Source organism: Pistacia vera, unplaced genomic scaffold (genome assembly GCF_008641045.1).
Source record: "Pistacia vera cultivar Batoury unplaced genomic scaffold, PisVer_v2 Contig1027, whole genome shotgun sequence".
NCBI classification, from domain to species: Eukaryota; Viridiplantae; Streptophyta; class Magnoliopsida; order Sapindales; family Anacardiaceae; genus Pistacia; species Pistacia vera.
In genome coordinates this window covers 327,536-349,548 of record NW_022195058.1, presented here as the reverse complement: position 1 = coordinate 349,548, position 22,013 = coordinate 327,536, and the positions used below count along the sequence as shown (strand labels likewise).

The 22,013-nt window shown below is 34.6% G+C and overlaps 1 protein-coding gene and 1 long non-coding RNA gene across 2 annotated transcripts; both read right to left on the bottom strand.

The window, feature by feature from the left end:
- Positions 1-7,553: 7,553 nt before the first annotated feature.
- On the bottom strand, positions 7,554-9,414 carry LOC116123069 (MADS-box protein SVP-like). Its single transcript, XM_031408856.1, has 6 exons — positions 9,345-9,414; positions 9,006-9,105; positions 8,854-8,895; positions 8,333-8,374; positions 8,143-8,207; positions 7,554-7,804 (listed from the first exon to the last, which is right to left on the bottom strand). The coding sequence occupies exons 1-6, from the start codon at positions 9,383-9,385 to the stop codon at positions 7,786-7,788; spliced, it is 309 nt and encodes a 102-aa protein (XP_031264716.1). The 5' UTR covers positions 9,386-9,414; the 3' UTR covers positions 7,554-7,785.
- A 6,139-nt stretch (positions 9,415-15,553) lies between these two features.
- Positions 15,554-16,294, bottom strand: LOC116123078. Its single transcript, XR_004126993.1, has 3 exons — positions 16,253-16,294; positions 15,746-15,787; positions 15,554-15,621 (listed from the first exon to the last, which is right to left on the bottom strand). It is a non-coding gene; the product is annotated as an uncharacterized LOC116123078 (long non-coding RNA).
- Between the last annotated feature and the right edge of the window lie 5,719 nt (positions 16,295-22,013).

Sequence of the window (22,013 nt, the reverse complement as noted above, 5' to 3'; positions counted from 1 at the left end):
GATGTAAGATTGACTATTACAGCATAAAACCCAGGACCAAGGCCATCCAAAATAAATTGCAATAAATCTTCATCAGAGATTACCTGGCCACTAGCTGACAAACTCTCGGCTATTCCTTTCATCCTTTTAACATAGTCACTAATACTCAGGTTTCCATTATGAGTAGTTTGAAGCAAAGTTTTTAAGTGAAGAGCTCTGGATTTAGATTCATTTAGGAATTCACTTTCAAGAGTTAACCAAATTGCTGTAGAGGATTGACATTTTGAAACATATCCAAACATGCACTCAAAAATTGACGCTAACATCTAGATTACTAAAATTTATCAGTCCTTTTCCAGGAAACATAAGTAGGATTGACTTTCTCTTTTGACCTAACTTCACCTAATTCACTTAACACTTCATGATCTAAGGAAATTAAAGGTGCAAGACAAGGAACCAGACCTGTCAGATGATCTTCAAGTTCATGATCTCCCACGGCTGAAAGAATTTGTGATTTCCAGAAGAGATAATTGTCTCTATAGTTGTCTCTGGTCAATTTTGGTGTAACAACTTGAAAACTTGATGGAAAAACTAAGCTAAAGGAGCTGGAGGAGTTGTGAGTCATCTTTTCAAGCTAGTTCCAGACTGATTAGAAGTTGAGATCTTTGCCATTGACGTTAGTCGTTGGCTCTGATACCATGTGAGCTTAAAAAATTGAGAGAGTCAATTTTAGAGATTTGAAAGACAAAATGAACTTCACTTCTTTCATTAAGTGAATAAACAGTAAGATTACAAGGATTTCTTACTTTATATATGTTTAGTAAAGCAAAATAGTAGCAAGTAAGACTGTGTAAAATAGAAACTAATCCTGTACAAATTAAGCAGCTTCAAAACAACATCATTTTGGTCAATCACAAGCAGACCACCATATTCTGATTTCTAACTCTTTGGTCCACACTAATCTTAAGCTTTTTTTTTTTTTTTTTTTTTTGGTGAATTTGTTGTAGCGGTTTGTGGTGAATGTGGTGCAGTAGCATATAGAAATGTGCAGGAGTAGATAGAAATGTGCAACTTTTTTTTTTTTAATGTGCAAATCTGATACAATTCAACTGTGCAAATAGATAGAAATGTTTTAGGTTGTTTTTTGTAAATGTTGTCACTGTTGCAAAGGGTTTTTTTATGTAATATGCATAATTACTAGTTTGTTTATGGCTTAAAATATTTTTATGGAGTATTACTTTTTAATGTGATGTTATTATTGATTACACTAGATAAGTTCCTAGGTGCCACAATTTTTTATGATAATGATTTTTGTCAAATTTAGACAAGATATGTTTGGGTATGTCCCGGATGTGTTTGTGGGGGTTGTACATGATATGTCCAAGATGTGTTTATGGAGAGTTAGGCTCACAAGATGTGTCCAGCCATAGAGAACAAGAAGTCCAAGCATGACAATATATAATGTTGAATTTTTTGAAAAATTACCGTTATACTGTACCTCTCCAACATTAAAAAAAAAAAAAAAATTCAAATAAATAAACCAGACTTTCAAAAAATAGGGGCATTATGATAATTTAACTAAATTTAGTTATTCTTCACTACAAGGTTATTATGGGTCTATATAATAAATATGGGGCATTCTTGGTTTTTTATATGGTCATTCAATATTTTATTATCAAATAATGAAAAGTCAGATGTTCAAGAGCAATTTGGTAATGACACCTTCTATACCTGTGTCAGAGGGCAAAAGTGACTAACATTGTTAATTTAAGGATTAAAACTTGTAATTCATTAAACCACACATGGGAACTTGCAAATTCGTCAAACCTTGAGTGGGTAAATGTCTTTTACCCTTATAATAAATGGTAGAAGCGCAATTTTGTAATATTTAAGAACTCTTATTAGTATAAATTTTAACGGTTCACTAACAGTTCATTAATGACAAAAAATTTTGTTAGCTTAGAAATCTCAATAGAACTTTTGTTATTTTATTATACTTCAAGGTGTCCATCTCTTTAACCCTTAAAAATAAACATAAATTAATTGTATGGTTCCAAGTATGTTTTGCCTACTATCCGAGCCACCTCAGGTTTTAAGAAAGAGAATATACATAAATTAACCATACATGAAAGGGGATGAACAAAATTAACCACATCTCCCTCAATTATATATATTAACTAATAATTATCAATATTCTAAAATTAGCCTCGTATGGAAGCCAACCTTTCTCTCTCTCTCTCTCTCTCTCTCTCTCTCTCTCTCTCTCTCTCTCTCTCTTTTTCTAACTTTCTTTTTCTTTTTCTTTTGGTTTGAAATTTGATTTAAGTTTGGATTTTGAAAGGTAGTTTTACTTTAGGGAGTTGTTTTAATAAAATATATATAATGACAAACATTGAGAGTTGTGCATTTCATCGAAGAAGAAGAACTAGGGATTCACTTAACTCGCATACTTGAACTATGGGCTAACGTATAAGAACTTGGGTTAGCACCATACAAAGTGCTACAAAATTCAAAACAGGGGTTATTATAAACCAGATGACACTTTTATCACTTACAATTATATAACACTTATATTAGAAAAAACAATTAAATAATACTATACGGTTTAAAACAATATTAACTTTAACTTTATTAAGGATATTAAAATAATATTATGTGCAATATAGTTTGTAAAATAATTTGAAAAATATGACACATGTCAATAATTTGAAAAAAAATATATCAATAAAAAATGGCACATGTAAAATAAAAATAAATGAGGACATACTAGTACAAAAAGGTAAAAAAATAAAAATAACTGAGGACACATCAGTACAAAAAATTTGAAAAAATGGAAAACTAAGGAATGTTTTTTTTCTGAAACTATAGTTTATATTTTAGTTTTAATATTTTTAATATATATTGCTTTATTTTTTATTTTGTATAATTTTATATATTTTTATTTTTAAAAAATTCAAAGATGTATATATTGTTTTATTTCTATTTTTAAATTTTTAAAACAATAAAATCACTTACATATGAATATTTTAATCATTTAAAAAAAACTGTCAGTTTTATACCGTTAAATGTCCTACTATTGTCTTTTCTACTATTTGCATCATATCATTGTAAGTTTTTTTTTTTTTTTAATAAAAGTGTCATTTGATTGATAATAACCAAAAAGACAAATATAATAGGGATATTTATGCACCAAAGATGCATATGTTGGTAATATAATTTCGGGTTTGGAGGGGAGATTATTTTTGTTTAAGCCCTCTAAAATTTGATTAATTTAAAAATACCACTTTAAATAATAAGATCCTTAACCCCTTTTTGTTAAAATCCATCAGTAAAAATCTATTAAATTGGAAAAGGGTTATTTTACCTTCAACTTAAATTTCACAATTTATATGTAAAAAAACTGTAGAACTTTAAGGTGTGTTCTTTTATGAATTTTGTGTATCTGTTTTTCTTCTTTTTTAAATATTGAAAATAATTGGAAAAGATGAAAAAATGAAAACGTGTTTTACATGTTTGTCCGAAACATATTTAAAAACAAAAACAAATAAAAACATGTTTGTCTCAAAACACAAAAAAAAATAATGAAAAATATAAAATTAATCACCACCACAACCGTTAAAACCCCTTAAAATTATCACTTATAACGGTCGATTTCAGTTTGCAATTTTGTATTGCAAAATCTTAATTTAAACTGAGAACTGTTATTTTTAAAAAGAAAATAATAAAATATATAGAAAAATGAATATTATTTTAATTTTTAAATATTTGTATAAAAAGGTGGAGCCTATCATCTTTTAGTCTCTTCTGTTTTTTAGCTTAAACTTAAACAAAATAATAAATGATCGCAAATTACCCCTTTCCCAATGCAAAAAGAATAAAATGAAAACTCAAAATTTATAAACGAACGGGCTTTATAATTATTATACAAGTATGTATTCAAGGTTTAAACAAACACAGAGTGCAACTTAGGGCTAGTTTAGCATAGTTTCAAGTTTAATTAAAAGTAAACAACATTTTCCCACCCAAGGTTTGGCAAATCTACGTGCCCAACCCTAATTTCATAAATTGCAGATTCTCACCCTTAAATTAACAGAAAACTATTTAATGTAACAGTTAAAAGGGTAAAATAATCATTTCAAAGATGAAAATTTCAAAATAACCCTTCACTTCTCAAATTCACCCCACCGAAAAATTTTAAAATAACCCTTGACTTCTCAAATTCACCCCACCAGCGATTTCAGGCCATTCTGGCCTGTTCCCGGCACAGTCGACCTCTCCTAACACCACCATTACAATTCCCTTAACCCCCACATCAAAACCCCTAATCTCCCTGCCTGATTAAACCCCCCAATCGCCGGTCACCACTCTTAGTTTTAGTCGGCGTTTCATCCAAATTCTAGCAGGTCTCGGCACTGGAAACCACCTCCAACACCACCAATAGCATCACCAGCTTCTCCTTAACATTGTCAACCGCAATTGCTCGTCGATCACCTCCGCCTCTCCCTTAGGTTTTCCCCTTTTGTCGCACATTTCCAACCAAATTCTGACACCTTGCCGAGGTGCAATCAGATGGAAAAGTTAGGGGTTTTGGTGAGGAGAATAAGAGGATGTTGATGGTGGTGTCGAGGAGGTCCAATGGTGTTGGAATCAGGTTGGATTTTTGGCTTGGTGGGATCCTCTGGAGGTTATTTGAGAGAAATTTGAGATGTAGGAGTTATTTTGAGAGAAAGTAACGGTGTTAATTTAATGGTGGGAATTGCAATTTATGAAACCAGGGGTGGGAACTTGTCGATTCGCCAAACCTTGGGTGGGAAAATGTTGTTTACTCTTTAATTAATTAGCTTTTCCCCGAGTTTAGAAATAATCAGCTTTGAAAATAATATGTATTGTGTTTGGTGTAGACCTGGGCAAGGATCGGTCCCAACTGGGTCTGGGTCTGGGTCTGGGTCTGGGTCTAGGCCCGATTAGGACTGGTCCCATTTGGGACTAGTCACTCATGGGCCTGGGACCGGTCCTAGGCCCGTGAGAAATTTCAGGGCTCGGACTGGTCCCATGGACCTGAAAAATTTGATTCCACCCCCAACTCTTTTTATATTTAAGGGGTTAAATAAAATTATGTAGAGGGGTTTATGTAATTTTTAGGGGCTCGGGAAATTTTTTGTACCCCTGGAGATTAGTAAATTTTGTAAAATATCAATTTAACCTTCAATATTTTTGTCAATTTTAAAATTATAGAGGGGTTTTGGATATTTTTCAGATAACTTTTTTGAAAAAATGCAAAGCAGTTTGGGCTCAAGCTTGGGATTGGTCTTAGGCCCAGGCCTTGGAGGAGGACTTGATCTAGGGACCGTCCAATCCCTCCTCCATGGGCTTGGTCCAGGTTTGGGACCAGCCTCGTAGGACCGATCCTTGTGAGGACTGATCCTAGGACCGATTTTTTGGGACCGATCCCAAATGCCTAAGTCTAGTTTGGTAAATGTTATTTTTATAATTAATGTGGTTTCAAAATCTATAATTATGTGTTTGGTAAATTAAAATTTGAAATGGTTGTTGTATGTATAATGACCAAAAAAACCTTTTTATTTCTTAACATATTTTTCTAATTCAAAATTTATATAAATTTTGATAATTATTTAAAAATGTGTTAAAATTATTTGTATTAAATAAATTATTAATAATTCAAAAAATATTGGATTTGTTAGGCACTGGTCAACCACTAGTCAACATTGGTCAAACCATTGTTGACCGATGGTCAACGACGGCCAACAATGGCACGTTTTAGTCACAACTAGTTCCATTGGGACCGGATACTCCTGATCTAAGGAATTTGATGATTCACTAGATTCCAACTTTTATTTAGGCCACAGAAGGTAGACGAATATTTCGTCACCTCTTGAGGGAAAATAAGCGTCGAAATCAAGTGGAATACCAGATTCTTGTAGATTGAAAGTTTTCGGTCCTGATGGGACCAGTTTTGGCTTCAAATTGCTACTATTGACGAACATTGATCATCGGTCAACGGTGGTTGACCAACAATAACGCCAATAGCGACAATTGTTCAACACTAATAGTGCCATTTCTATTATTTTTAATTTTAAATAAATTATAAAATTATTTATTTAATAATATCAATTTAAGTTTACTGTGTAATTTGAAAGATTAGGTATAACTATATTTGTCAGTTTACAACGGGGAATCAACTTTAGAAATAATCTAATTTTTTAAAGCTATCAATCCTCGCTTTTAGAATCCATTTATAAAATTAATTTTTTTTATAATCAGCTACAAACTTAATATATTTTAAAAGTTATTTACCAAACACCTTTTTTTGTTATAGCTTAGGAAATAATTGATTATTTCTTAAACTACAACAATCTCAAACACACTCTTAACCCTTGCATCCACATGCATTATTCTAAGTTATGGATTTCATAAAATATAAATTCCAGAGTTTTTGTGCATATATGAATGTTTAATTACAATCATAATTAATAAAAGGTGTTCATCTTTGTCAAGAGTACCTGGCTATCAAGGAAAATGCATCCACAGTTATAGGGTTCATTTTGAACAAACTTCTTATAACACCACAAAAATTCAACAATTTCAGTACTCTGCAGCCCTAGCTCTAACATATTTCTTTTGATATTTATGCGTACAGTTTTTTCCTTCTCAGATATAAATAAGCTTCCTGACTCGAGACTGTTCTACCCATCATGCGCTATTCTTATTCCTATTATCACACAAACTATAACCATCAACCACCAACCACCAAGTTTATTATTTATACAGAGCCTGAATCCTCAAGCTTTGCTCAAGTTGCCCAGATTAATTATAAATACCTACCCAGCTCCCACAATTATTAATAGACACTAATGTTTTAATAACCAACCAGAGTGAAACCTATATTGCCGGTCAAACTGAGTGTCCAAAAGTTTAAAATTCACAATACACCCCCTAAATCTCCCGTTAAGTCTCTATAGATTTAAAATTTAGTATACACACCCCAAATACAAATTGGCAATCAACTGGTTGACAATGACGACACATAAATGCAATTTCAATCATCCCCTGAGCCATTCCCCAGAAAATCTACCCAAGATTTAACCAAAATCAAACTCTCACCACCGCTGGTGTAAACAACCCTCCCCATCATCATGAAAATACTTCTCTTAACCTCCTGACCAAAACCCATCTCACCCCACCCCTTTTCACCTCGCAAATCACCAGCAAAAGCCGACTGTTCCCACCATAGGTTTTTTTCGATTTTCGATCGATCCACTCACCGAAAATCACCTCTATACTACCATTGCACTCATCGACCCTTCCTCTTCAAAAACCCTAACATCCCAACCTTCAATTGTTCATCGATCATCATCCCAATTTCTAAGGTTTTCGGTGAATAAGAAATTTGGTAACCCGACCCAGTGAAGGCCCCAAGTCCCAGTTCAACCAACCAAGTCGGACCGGATTTTAAAACATTGCTGCACACACCACAGGAGTCATTTATTTATAGGCTTTTGGACATGAAGTTCAGAAAATTATATAATGCTTAACCCGAAAGCTTAAGCTATTAGGTGAATTTTCAAACATTAATATTTAAATCTAATAATACTGAAGTTGGATTACCTAGCGATTGTCAGTTTAGATACTAATAATAACAAAACCGGCAGAAATTAACTGAGTTTAGTACATAAATTCAAAAACAAAGGCAAACTTGTTTTCGGCTATAGATACTAAGGCATCGGCAGATCCTCCGTTTAGAATAAATGGCCATTTATTCTCAGTATTCTTCATTTGCTTCCACATCTAGTGAGGAAAGGGCAACCTGCAAGACATTCGAACAAAAGATGAAATTAAATGAATATATTTGCCTTATATCAAGCAGGAAGCTAAGCGAAAACAGAAGCACTTATATTACGATGCTGTTTGCATCGTTTTTGGGTTGAAAGTGTACAAAGACTGACTATGCATGTCAGTGTAGAATGGTTATGACAGGCGTAACGTGAAAAGTACTAAGAGGTTTGTGCTGCATCTTTGGGCTAGGATGGCAACGTGGGTTCATAAAATTTCGGCGCATTTGTTGCGTGGGAATGAAGCAATTTGTCTTGTGGTGTGATCATTAATTTTAGCAGTATGCATGGAAATGAAATTTAACAAACTAACCCCAACTTTAAGGAAGTATCAGAACTCTCATTGCAGGTATTGCCTCGTAAATGATTATTCTCTGTCTGCATGTCAAAAAACAATTAAAATAATAACAGTTCAATATGTATCTTAAAGACAGAAGAAACAGTCACTGTGAACTAATTAGAAAATAGGAAGCAAAAAGTACAAGGAATTTAGAATCTCTCACTCGCTTTTTCAAGTTCAAGTTCTCCTGCATCAGTTCAGCTCCCTGCATATATTTATTCAATAACATTAATTAAACATATATATGATAAGATTGTGCCGAGTACTTGGCCTAAGAATTTATGCTAGCTTGCTGTTTATCTCTTGCTAGGCTGATAAAACAATGATCAAAACTCTTAACGGCTTTACCTCTATCAATGTGAGTCTGCGGATATAATCTATGAAATACGGGTGCATGTTTCCTTAAATTTTCTCAGATTAAAGTGTCACTAATTCTGTCTTCATCTGTTTCCTGTTTCCAAAATTATAAACCCTAAATTCTAAAACATAAACCTAACAAACAAAAGCATGGGTGTGGGGAACAATCAAAACAAAAGAAAATCTATTTGTACTAAATAAAAGAAATCCAATCCCAGACGTCTCTCTTTTAGTACTCATTCTAATGAAATAAACAAACAAATTAAGGCCTGTGTATATATGAAACTAATTACATGAACCCTAGAACAACTAAGAGTTACATCTTACCTTTCTCCTGAGAGCTTCAATTTCTTTAACAATCCTGTCACCCTGAAATTAACACAATATATATGTGCCATATGTCAATAAAACATGAAAATTACAAAATAAGCCTCAGAACTTAAGCAAAATCAAGTAGAAGAAGAAAAAGAAGATCAGACTTTTATTTCTAGAACGCGGCTTAAACCTCCTTGAAGTGAGTTCTCCAGCTGCTTTAGTTGTTCAATATCTAATCCTTGAAGATCTTCTCCTTTCATCTGCCTGTTATGGTAGGATCATGTCTTAGTATTACGGCTAATATAAAAATAGTCATTCTCTAATTCGGACATTCTGAATTTTTTTCGTGCGGATTAAAGGCGAGCATTGAATCATTCACTTCAAACCCCATAATCAAAACCAGCAACTAGACGTTTAGCTTTAATCCGCAAGTAAAAAAAAATATATATATATATATTGCATTTAGGCAACAAACCAATATCTAGCTGTGCCTTTTTAATTACCTCAGTTCATGAGTCTTCTCTGCTATTTCCATACTCAACATGGCGTAGGTGCTGCTTTCAAGCTATGCAAACAGTGAATGTTTAATATTAAGTTATTCACCTTTCTAGCAACTTTTCTTCTTTCATTTTTTGTGTAAAGAAAATAAGTTTATCTAAAAGCTTAAATTATATATTATCTAAAAACTTAAACATTCATATTTAAGTCGTTCAAGTTCAATAGAGATAACATATGATGGATAAACCATAACAATTAACAAATGATTCATACTAACTCCATATACCATATACATGCTCACCAATATCAAGTCTTCTAATAAGAACCTACACCAACCCCGTATACCATATACAAATTCACTGGTATTAAACCTTCTAATAAGAATCTGCACAAATCCTATTTACCATATACAAACTCAATAGTATTAAGTCTTCTAAATCAAATCTGCATCAACCCCATGCCATATACAAACTCACTTATGTTAAGCCTTTTAATAAGATTTCACACTAAACAGAATAGATGACACCTAAAATAATTGAAAGCTGAAGTTATATAAAACTCAGAATACTTTGGTTCTAATACAGCGTTGAGAAACCACGTCATTCATTATAAAAGATAGTTTGTGTGCTCCATGGTGTATGAGTTGCATACTTTCGCAGAACAGAAGAGTTAGTTCTTTGGGGTGGATGACTTTGTCAATGCCCGTAGATTGTACTAGGTAACTTTAATGCAATTAGCAAGCCTAGTGAAAAGAGTGGTGGAGCTAACAAATGGAAGTCGGAGTGATTAGATATGAATAGGATGAGCTTAGATGCTAATCTTGATGACTTGAGGAATATGAGGTGTTTCTTTACTTGGAGTAGTCAGAGTAAGAAAAGTAGAACAATTGTGTGCAAGCTTGATAGAGTTCTTGTCAATGATCAATGGGCCTCTTCTTGTTAATGAACAATTGTGTTTCTGACCATAGTCCGGCCATGGTTGATTGTGGTACTCCAAGAGAGGTTAGGAAATCCCCTTTTAAGTTCTTCAACTTTTGGGCCCATGACACTAGGTTCTTGGAAATTGTAGAGTCAGTTTAGAGAGAAAATGCGGATGGTAGCCACATGTACCGGCTAATGACTAAACTCAAGAAGCTTAAAGGAGAACTTAGATTACTTAATCATAAGGAATATTGGTGTATCTTGGATAGAGTTAAAGAGGCTAAGGAATTGCTCTTGGAAGTTCAAAACAAATTGGTTGTCGATCCTTTCAATAAAAACCTTATTAAGGAAGAGAATGGTAAAACATTTAGATTCAAAAGATTGAGTTTGGCGGAAGACTCTTACTACACAAAAGGCGAGGGTTAATTGGCTCAGGGAAGGAGACCAAAACACAGCTTTCTTTTTCAAAACCATCAATGGGAAAAGAAATAAAAATAAGATTTCCTCTTTTGTTCTTGAGAATGGTGAGGTGACTCGAGACAATGCTAGAATCAAGGAGGAGTTTGTGGCATTCTACCAAAATCTTTTTTTGGAGGAGCCTAAAAGAAATTTTGAAAGCCTTGACTAGCTTATAACTCTCTGCATAAGGGATGAAGAGAAGATGTTCACAGAGGCCGAGGTGACCAAGGAAGAGATTAAAAGAACTTTTTTTGAGCTTGGTAATGATAAAGCGGTCAGCCCTAATGGATATGGTGCCTATTTTTTTAAACGAGCTTGGAGCATAGTGAGAGCAGATGTTATGGAGGCTATCCAAAAAAAAAATTAGATCCAGGAAAATCCTAAAAGAAATTAATTGTACAATTATAGCCCTCGTGCCGAAATGTAAGAAACCATCCACTTGTCATGACTTTAGACCAATTTCTTATTACAACACAATTTATAAATGTATCTTGAAGATTATTGCACATACAATCAATAATGCCCTCCCAAGCTTTATTGATCTAGTCCAAGCTGCTTTTGTTAAAGGTAGGAAAATTAGGAATAACATTCTTCTTTAACAAGAGTTTGTGCACCACTATGGGAGGAAATCGGCCAACAGTAAGAGATGTGCATTGAAAGTTGATTTAATGAAAGCTTACAACTCGGAGAATTGGGACTTCATCATCGAAATCCTTAAGAGGTATAGTTTCCCTCCTAAAGTTGTCCATTAGATTGAGGTTTGCATTAAGACATATATGTTTTCCATTGCCATTAATGTGGAGTTGGGAGGTTTTTTTGGTAGCTCTAAAGGGTTGAGGCAAAGGGACTCAATCTCTCCATATCTTTTTGTGATGGTTATGGATGTTCTCTCGCAGATCCTTGGGAAACTGGCTAAGGACCCCAGGTTCAAATTCCAACCGAGGTGTAGTGCAAAAAACATTACACATCTTTGCTTTGCAGATGATCTCATGATTTTTTGTAATGGGGACATATTATCTATTGGGTTAATTAAGCAAGCTTTGGGAACTTTCAAGGTATGGTTGGGGTTGGAGGCTAACGCTAGTAAGAGCAACTTGTTTTGTTCCGGTGTCTCAAAGGAGGAAAAATATAATATTTTGCGAGTTATCAACTTTAGAGAAGGAAATCTCCAAATCCGATATTTGAGCATCCCTCTTATTACAAGTAAATATGGTAATTGCAAAGTTCTTATTGACAAAATTCTTGCAAGTATTAATTCTTGGAGAAGGAAGTTTTTGTCTTATGCGGGACGAGTCATTCTCATCAAAGCTATTTTGTGAAGCATCCAAGTTTTTTGGTCCTAAATTTTCATCCTTCCCTTAAGAGTGCATAAGGAAATTGAGGCCTCCCTTAGGGCTTTCTTATGGTCCGAGTCGGATTTGAAGAAAACTAAAGCAAAGATTGCTTGGAAAGATGTATGTGTTCTTAAGGAAGAAGTGGGTCTAGGCATTATGAGAACTAAGGAATGGAACAAGGCGGCGATGATGAGACACATTTGGAACATTGCCCAAATTAATCCCTCATCGGGTTGAGTCTCTTGGATCAAAACTTATCTTTTTAAGAACAAAAGTATTTGGGAAATTCTCATTCTCATGATTGCTCTTTGACTTAGAAGAATGTTCTTAAGCTTAGAGGTGAGGCTAGGCTGAGAATCAACTGAGGTTGGTGATGTGAGAGATATTCGGCTTTGGCATGATAATTGGCACAATCTTGACCAGCTTGCCCTCAAATATCATCCTCATATTATTTACGAATCTGGTTTATCTAATGATGCTCGAGTTAATGAGATTTGCGATCAAGGTGAGTGAAAATGGACAATAGCAAACTCTTGTGCATTTTTGGAAATGAAAAGGTTGGTTAATTTCAATCCCACCACGAGGGAGGATAGAATTGTTTGGATCCCGTCTATCACTAAGGGTTTCTCTATTAGTTTGGCATGAACCGAAATAAGGATGAGGAAATCTAAGGTTAATTGGTCTCATCTTGTGTGGTTCCCGAAATCCATTCCATGACGTGCTATGATTCTTTGGATGGCTATCAAAGGGAAGCTCAACACAAAGGATAAGCTTGAGAGATATGGCATTTTGCAAACTCTTGTTTTTGTAATTCGGTCCAAGAAACTTTGGATCATCTCTTTTTCTCTTGCCCTTTCTCTAAGACTATTTAGAGTCGGATCCTTGCCATTAGCTTTATGGGCTACAAGGCAATGTCATGGAATGCTTATATTCATGGCTTATCCTTAAATTGGAAGAGAAATAAACTCAAGTATTTTTGGGTGAAGTTGTGTTTTAATGTCACTATCTATTAGATTTGGAGGGAAAGAAACAATAGGGTATTTGGAGGTGAGTGTAAAGATGTGCTAACTATCCACAATATCATTAGGTTAGTGGTAAGGGATAGACAATGGCGCCAAGGAAGATGAAGAAGACCATAGGAAATAGAAGCCTTGCACAAATTTGGGGGTTACCGATGTCTATTTTTTATAGGTGATCACTTTGGGTTTCCGATCTAAGGAATTTGATGATCACTAGATTCCACTTTTATTACGCCACAAAAGGCAGACGAATATTTCGTCACCTCTTGAGGGAAAATAAGCGTCGAAATCAAGTGGAATACCAGATTCTTGTAGATTGAAAGTTTTCGGTCTTGATGGGACCAGTTTACTTCAAATTGCCACTGTTGACGAACATTGACCATCGGTCAATGGTAGTTGACCAACAATAATGCCAATAGCGACAATTGTTCAACACTAATAGTGCCATTTCTATTATTTTTAATTTAAATAAATTATAAAATTATTTATTTAATATATCAATTTAAGTTATTTTGTAATTTGAAAAATTGGTATAACTATATTTGTCAGTTTACAATGGGGAATCAACTTTAGAAATAATCTAATTTTTTAAAGCTATCAATCCTCGCTTTTAGAATCCATTTATAAAATTGATTTTCTTATAATCAGCTTCAAACTTAATATATTTTAAAAGTTATTTACCAAACACCTTTTTTTGTTATCGCTTAGGAAATAATTAATTATTTCTTAAACTACCACATCTCAAACATACTCTAGCCCTTGCATCCACATGCATTATTCTAAGTTTGGATTTCATAAAATATAATTCCAGAGTTTTTGTGCATATATGAATGTTTAATTACAATCATATTAATAAAAGGTGTTCATCTTTGTCAAGAGTACCTGGCTATCAAGGAAAATGCATCCACAGTTATAGCGTTCTTTTGAACAAACTTCTTATACACCCACAAATATTCAACAATTTCAGTACTATGCAGCCCTAGCTCTAACATATTTCTTTTGATTATTATGCGTACAGTTTTTTCCTTCTCGGATATAAATAAGCTTCCTGACTCAAGACTGTTCTACCCATCATGTCTATTCTTATTCCTATTCACACAAACTATAACTATCAACCACCAACCACCAAGTTTATTATTTATACGAGCCTAATCCTCAAGCTTTGCTCAAGTTGCCCAGATTAATTATAATACCAACCCCAACTCCCACAATTATTAATGACACCATGTTTTAATAACCACCAGAGTGAACCTAAGTTGCCAGTCAAACTGGGTTCCAAAGTTTAAAATTCACAATACACCCCCTAAATCTCACTTTTAGTCCCTACAGATTTAAAATTTAGTAACACACCCCAAATACAAATTGACAATCAACTGGTTGACAATGACGACACACAAATGCAATCTCAATCATCCCCTGAGCCATTCCCCAGAAAATCTATCCAAGATTTAGCCAAAATCAAACTCTCACCACCGCTAGTGTAACAACCCTCCCCATCACCACGAAAATACTTCTCTTAACCTCCTGACCAAAACCCATCTCACCCCACCCCTTTTCACCTCGCAAATCACCAATAAAAGTCAATGTTCCCACCACAGGTTTTTTTCGATTTTCGATCGATTCACACTCCGGAAATCACCTCTATCACTACCATTGCACTCACGACCCTTCCTTTCAAAAACCCCAACATCCCACCTTCAATTGTTCATCGATCATCATCCCAATTCTAAGGTTTTCGGTGAATAAGAAATTTGGTAACCCGACCCGTGAAGGCCCCAAGTCCCAGTTCAACCAACCAAGTCGGACCGGATTTTAAAACATTGCTGCACACACCACAGGGTCATTTATTTATAGGCTTTTGGCATGAAGTTCAGAAAATTATATAATGCTTAACCCAAATTAAGCTATTAGGTGAATTTTCAAACATTAATATTTAAATCTAGTAATACTGAAGTTGATTACCTAGCGATGTCAGTTTAGATACTAATAATAACAAAACCGGCGAAATTAACTGAGTTTAGTACATAAATCAAAAACAAAGGCAAACTTTTTTCGGCTATAGATACTAAGGCTCGGCAGATCCTCCGTTTAGAATAAATGGCCATTTATTCTCAGTATTCTTCATTTGCTTCCACATCTAGTGAGGAAAGGTAACCTGCAAGACATTCGAACAAAAGATGAAATTAATGAATATATTTGCCTTATATCAAGCAGGAAGCTAAGCGAAAACAGAAGCACTTTATTACGATGCTGTTTGCATCGTTTTGGGTTGAAAGTGTACAAAGACTGACTATGCATGTCAGTGTAGAATGGTTAGACAGGCGTAACGTGAAAAGTACTAAGAGTATGTGCTGCATCTTGGGCTAGGATGCAACGTGGGTTCATAAAATTTCGGCGCATTTGTTGCGTGGGAATGAAGCAATTTGTCTTGTGGTGTGATCATTAATTTTAGCAGTATCATGGAAATGAAATTTAACAAACTAACCCCAACTTTAAGGAAGTATCAGAACTCTCATTGCAGGTATTGCCTCGTAAATGATTATTCTCTGTCTGCATGTCAAAAAACAATTAAATAATAACAGTTCAATATGTATCTTAAAGACAGAAGAAACAGTCACTCTGAACTAATTAGAAAATAGGAAGCAAAAAGTACAAGGAATTTAGAATCTCTCACTCGCTTTTTCAAGTTCAAGTTCTCCTGCATCAGTTCAGCTCCCTGCATATATTTATTCAATAACATTAATTAAACATATATATGATAAGATTGTGCCGAGTACTTGGCCTAAGAATTTATGCTAGCTTCTGTTTATCTCTTGCTAGGCTGATAAACAATGATCAAAACTCTAACGGCTTTACCTCTATCAATGTGAGTCGCTGCGGATATAACTATGAAATACGGGTGCATGTTTCCTTAAATTTTCTCAGATTAAAGTGTCACTAATTCTGTCTTCATCTGTTTCCTGTTTCCAAAATTATAAACCCTAAATTCTAAAACAAAACCTAACAACAAAGCATGGTTGTGGGAACAATCAAAACAAAGAAAATCTATTTGTACTAAATAAGAAACCTCAATCCCAGACGTCTCTCTTTTGTACTCATTCTAATGAAATAAACAAACAAATTAGGCTGTGTATATGAAACTAATTACATGAACCCAGAACAACTAAGAGTTACATCTCACCTTTCTCCTGAGAGCTTCAATTTCTTTAACAATCCTGTCACCCTGAAATTAACACAAATTATGTGCCATATGTCAATAAAACATGAAAATTACAAAATAAGCCTTAGAAGTTAGCAAAATCAAGTAGAAGAAGAAAAAAGATCAGACTTTTATTCTAGAACGCGGCTTAAGCCTCCTTGAAGTGAGTTCTCCAGCTGCTTAGTCTGTTCAATATAAATCCTTGAAGATCTTCTCTTCATCTGCCTGTTATGGTAGGATCATGTCTTAGTATTACGGCTATATAAAAATAGTCATTCTCTAATTCGGACATTCTGAATTTTTTTCGTGCGGATTAAAGGCGAGCATTGAATCATTCACTTCAAACCCCATAATCAAACCAGCAACTAGACGTTTGCTTTAATCCGCAAGTAAAAAAAATATATATATATATATTGCATTTAGGCAACAAACCAATATCTAGCTGTGCCTTTTTAATTACCTCAGTTCATGAGCTTCTCTCTATTTCCATACTCAACATGGCGTAGGTGCTGCTTTCAAGCTATGCAAACAGTGAATGTTAATATTAAGTTATTCACCTTTCTAGCAACTTTTCTTCTTTCATTTTTTGTAAAGAAAATAAGTTTATCTAAAGCTTAAATTATATATTATCTAAAAACTTAACATTCATATTTTGTCGTTCAAGTAAGTTCATAAGATAACATATGATGGATAAACCACGACAATTAACAAATGTTCATACTAACCCAATACCATATACATGCTCACCATATCAAGTTCTTCTAATAAGACCTACACCAACCCCGTATACCATATACAAATTCACTGGTATTAAACCTTACTAAGAATCTGCACAAATCCTATTTACCATATACAAACTCAATAGTATTAAGTCTTCTAATTCAAATCTGCATCACACCCATGCCATATACAAACTCACTTATGTTAAGCCTTTTAATAAGATTCACACTAAACAGAACGGATGACACCTAACATAATTGAAAGCTGAAGGTATATAAGACTCAGAATACTTTGGTTCCAATACAGTGTTAAGAAACCACCTCATCATTATAAAAGATAGTTTGTGTGCTCCATGGTGTATGAGTTGCATACTTTCGCAGAACAGAGGAGTTAGTTCTTGGGGTGGAAGACTTTGTCAATGCCCGTGGGTTGTACTAGGTAACTTTAATGCAATTAGCAAGCCTAGTGAAAAGAGTGGTGGAGCTAACAAATGGAAGTCGGAGTGCTTAGTATGAATAGGATGAGCTTAGATGCTACTGATGCTTGAGGATAGGGGTTTCTTTACTTGGAGTAGTCAGAGTAAGGAAAGTATAACAATGGTGTGCAAGCTTGATAGAGTTCTTGTCAATGAACAATGGTGTTTCCGACCATAGTCCGGCCATGGTTGATTGTGGAGAGAGGTTAGGAAATCCCCTTTTAAGTTCTTCAACTTTTGGGCCCATGACACTAGGTTCTTGGAAATGTAGAGTCGGTTAGAGAGAAAATGTGGATGGTAGCCACATGTACCTAATGACTAAACTCAAGAAGCTTAAAGGAGAACTTAGATTACTTAATCATAAAGAATATTGGTGTATCTCGGTAGAGTTAAAGAGGCTAAGGAATTGCTCTTGGAAGTTCAAAACAAATTGGTTGTCGATCCTTTCAATAGAAACCTTATTAAGGAAGAGAATGGTAAAACACTTAAATTCAAAAGATTGAGTTTGGCGGAAGACTCTTACTACACAAAAGGCGAGGGTTAATTGGCTCAGGGAAGGAGACCAAAACACGGCTTTCTTTTTCAAAACCATCAATGGGAAAGAAATAGGAATAAGATTTTTGTGGCGAATAGAGTTTGTGTTAGATGATGAAGAATGACAAGTTTTATTTTATTTTATTTTTGCTCTTTTCATGGTGCTGGGCAGCCTTTTAAAATGGTGAAAGATTAACTGTTGGACCTTAAAGCAATGGTTATATTCCATGCAGGAACTACTAATTTTAAGAAAGGCAAAATTGTCATTTCAATTATATTATTATGTACCAAATTGTTGTAAGAAAAGTGTTGCAACTCTTCTTTTGCTTTGAAAAGGGAATATATTCCTATCACTAAAATGTTCCAGTATTATTTCGTTCTTCTATTAATTAATTTATTTGTCATTTTAAAAGGAATATGAAAGATCTGTACTGCATACATTAATTGAATGCATGTGAATCATCCATATTTTATCAACACCAATAAGCAGCAAACACGGAAACCAATTAACGACATCTTAAATGGCAATCATATAACGATTCTCAGCAATCTTTAAACATAAAAACCCAATTAAAAAAAAAAAAAGAACAATAACAAAATGTTCTATTATAATCAATGTTTGACATATTTTTTTGTGAAACAATAGTCGTTTATAATTTCTTAAAATATAAAAATTTAATAATAAAATAAAAAAATATAATAAATAAATCCACGCAACGTGCGGGCGTGCCATCTAGTTATTATACAAGTATGTATTCAAGGTTTAAACAAACACAGAGTGCAACTTAGGGCTAGTTTAGCATAGTTTCAAGTTTAATTAAGAGTGAACAACATTTTCCCACCCAAGGTTTGGCGAATCTACGTGCCCACCCCTAGTTTCATAAATTACAGATTCCCACCCTTAAATTAACAGAAAACTATTTAATATAATAGTTAAAAGGGTAAAATAGTTATTTCAAAGATGAAAATTTCAAAATAACCCTTCACTTCTTAAATTCACCTCACCGAAAAATTTTAAAATAACCCTTGACTTCTCAAATTCACCCCACCGATTTCAGGCCATTCCGGCCTGTTCCCGGCACAGTCGACCTCTCCTAACACCACCATTACAATTCCCTCAACCCCCACATCAAAACCCCTAACCTCCCCGCTTGATTGAACCCCCCAATAGCCGGTCACTGCTCTTAGTTTTAGTCGGCGTTTCATCCAAATTCTAGTAGGTCCCGGCACTAGAAACCACCTCCAACACCACCAATAGCATCACCAGCTTCCCCCTAACATTGCTAACCGCAATTGCCTGCCGATCGCCTCGGCCTCTCCCTTAGGTTTTCCCGTTTTGTCGCACATTTCCAACCAAATTCTGACACCTTGCCGAGGTGCAATCAGATGGAAAAGTTAGAGGTTTTGGTGAGGAGAATAAGAGGATGTTGATGGTGGTGTCAAGGAGGTCCAATGGTGTTGGAATCAGGCCGGATTTTTGGCTTGGCTGGGATCCTTTGGGGGTTATTTGAGAGAAATTTGAGATGTAGGAGTTATTTTGAGAGAAAGTAACGGTGTTAATTTAAAGGTGGGAATTGCAATTTATGAAACCAGGGGTGGGAACTTGCAGATTCGCCAAACCTTGGGTGGGAAAATGTTGTTTACTCTTTAATTAATTAGCTTTTCCCCAAGTTTAGAAATAATCAGCTTTGAAAATAATATGTAATGTGTTTGGTATAAACCTAGGCAAGGACCGGTCCCAACTGGGTCTGGGTCTGGGCCCGATTGGGACTGGTCCCATTTGGGACTAGTCACTCATGGGCCTGGGACCGGTCCCAGGCTTGTGAGAAATTTCAGGGCCCGAACTGGTCCCATGGACCTGAAAAATTTGGTTCCACCCCCAACTTTTTTTATATTTAAGGGGTTAAATAAAATTATGTAGGGGGGTTTATGTAATTTTTAGGGGCCCGGGAAATTTTTTGTACCCCCAGAGATTAGTAAATTTTGTAAAATATCAATTTAACTCTCAATATTTTTGTTAATTTTAAAATTATAGAGGGGTTTTGGATATTTTTCAGATGACTTTTTTGAAAAAATGCAAAGGGGTTTCAAGCTTGGGATTGGTCTCAGGCCCGAGCCTTGGAGGAGGACCTGATCTAGGGACCGTTCAGTCCCTCCTCCATGGGCTTGGTCCAGGTTTGGGACCAGCCTCGTAGGACCGATCCTTATGAGGACTGATCCTAGGACCGATTTTTTGGGACCGGTCCCAAATGCCCAAGTCTAGTTTGGTAAATGTTATTTTTATAATTGATGTGGTTTCAAAATCTATAATTATGTGTTTGGTAAATTAAAATTTGAAATGGTTGTTGTATGTATAATGACCAAAAAAACCTTTTTATTTCTTAACATATTTTTCTAATTCAAAATTTATATAAATTTTGATAATTATTTAAAAATGTGTTAAAATTATTTGTATTAAATAAATTATTAATGATGTCAACCACTAGTCAACGTCGGTCAAACCATTGTTGACCGATGGTCAACGACAGCCAACAGTGGCACGTTTTAGTCACAACTAGTTCCATTGGGACCGGATACTCCCGATCTAAGGAATTTGATGATTCACTAGATTCCAACTTTTATTTAGGCCACAGAAGGTAGACGAATATTTCGTCACCTCTTGAGGGAAAATAAGCGTCGAAATCAAGTGGAATACCAGATTCTTGTAGATTGAAAGTTTTCGGTCCTGATGGGACCAGTTTTGGCTTCAAATTGCTACTATTGACGAACATTGATCATCGGTCAACGGTGGTTGACCAACAATAACGCCAATAGCGACAATTGTTCAACACTAATAGTGCCATTTCTATTATTTTTAATTTTAAATAAATTATAAAATTATTTATTTAATAATATCAATTTAAGTTTACTGTGTAATTTGAAAGATTAGGTATAACTATATTTGTCAGTTTACAACGGGGAATCAACTTTAGAAATAATCTAATTTTTTAAAGCTATCAATCCTCGCTTTTAGAATCCATTTATAAAATTAATTTTTTTTATAATCAGCTACAAACTTAATATATTTTAAAAGTTATTTACCAAACACCTTTTTTTGTTATAGCTTAGGAAATAATTGATTATTTCTTAAACTACAACAATCTCAAACACACTCTTAACCCTTGCATCCACATGCATTATTCTAAGTTATGGATTTCATAAAATATAAATTCCAGAGTTTTTGTGCATATATGAATGTTTAATTACAATCATAATTAATAAAAGGTGTTCATCTTTGTCAAGAGTACCTGGCTATCAAGGAAAATGCATCCACAGTTATAGCGTTCATTTTGAACAAACTTCTTATAACACCACAAATATTCAACAATTTCAGTACTATGCAGCCCTAGCTCTAACATATTTCTTTTGATATTTATGCGTACAGTTTTTTCCTTCTCGGATATAAATAAGCTTCCTGACTCAAGACTGTTCTACCCATCATGTGCTATTCTTATTCCTATTATCACACAAACTATAACTATCAACCACCAACCACCAAGTTTATTATTTATACAGAGCCTGAATCCTCAAGCTTTGCTCAAGTTGCCCAGATTAATTCTAAATACCAACCCCAACTCCCACAATTATTAATGGACACCAATGTTTTAATAACCAACCAGAGTGAAACCTAAGTTGCCAGTCAAACTGGGTGTCCAAAAGTTTAAAATTCACAATACACCCCCTAAATCTCACTTTTAAGTCCCTACAGATTTAAAATTTAGTAAACACACCCCAAATACAAATTGACAATCAACTGGTTGACAATGACGACACACAAATGCAATCTCAATCATCCCCTGAGCCATTCCCCAGAAAATCTATCCAAGATTTAGCCAAAATCAAACTCTCACCACCGCTAGTGTAAACAACCCTCCCCATCACCACGAAAATACTTCTCTTAACCTCCTGACCAAAACCCATCTCACCCCACCCCTTTTCACCTCGCAAATCACCAATAAAAGTCAAATGTTCCCA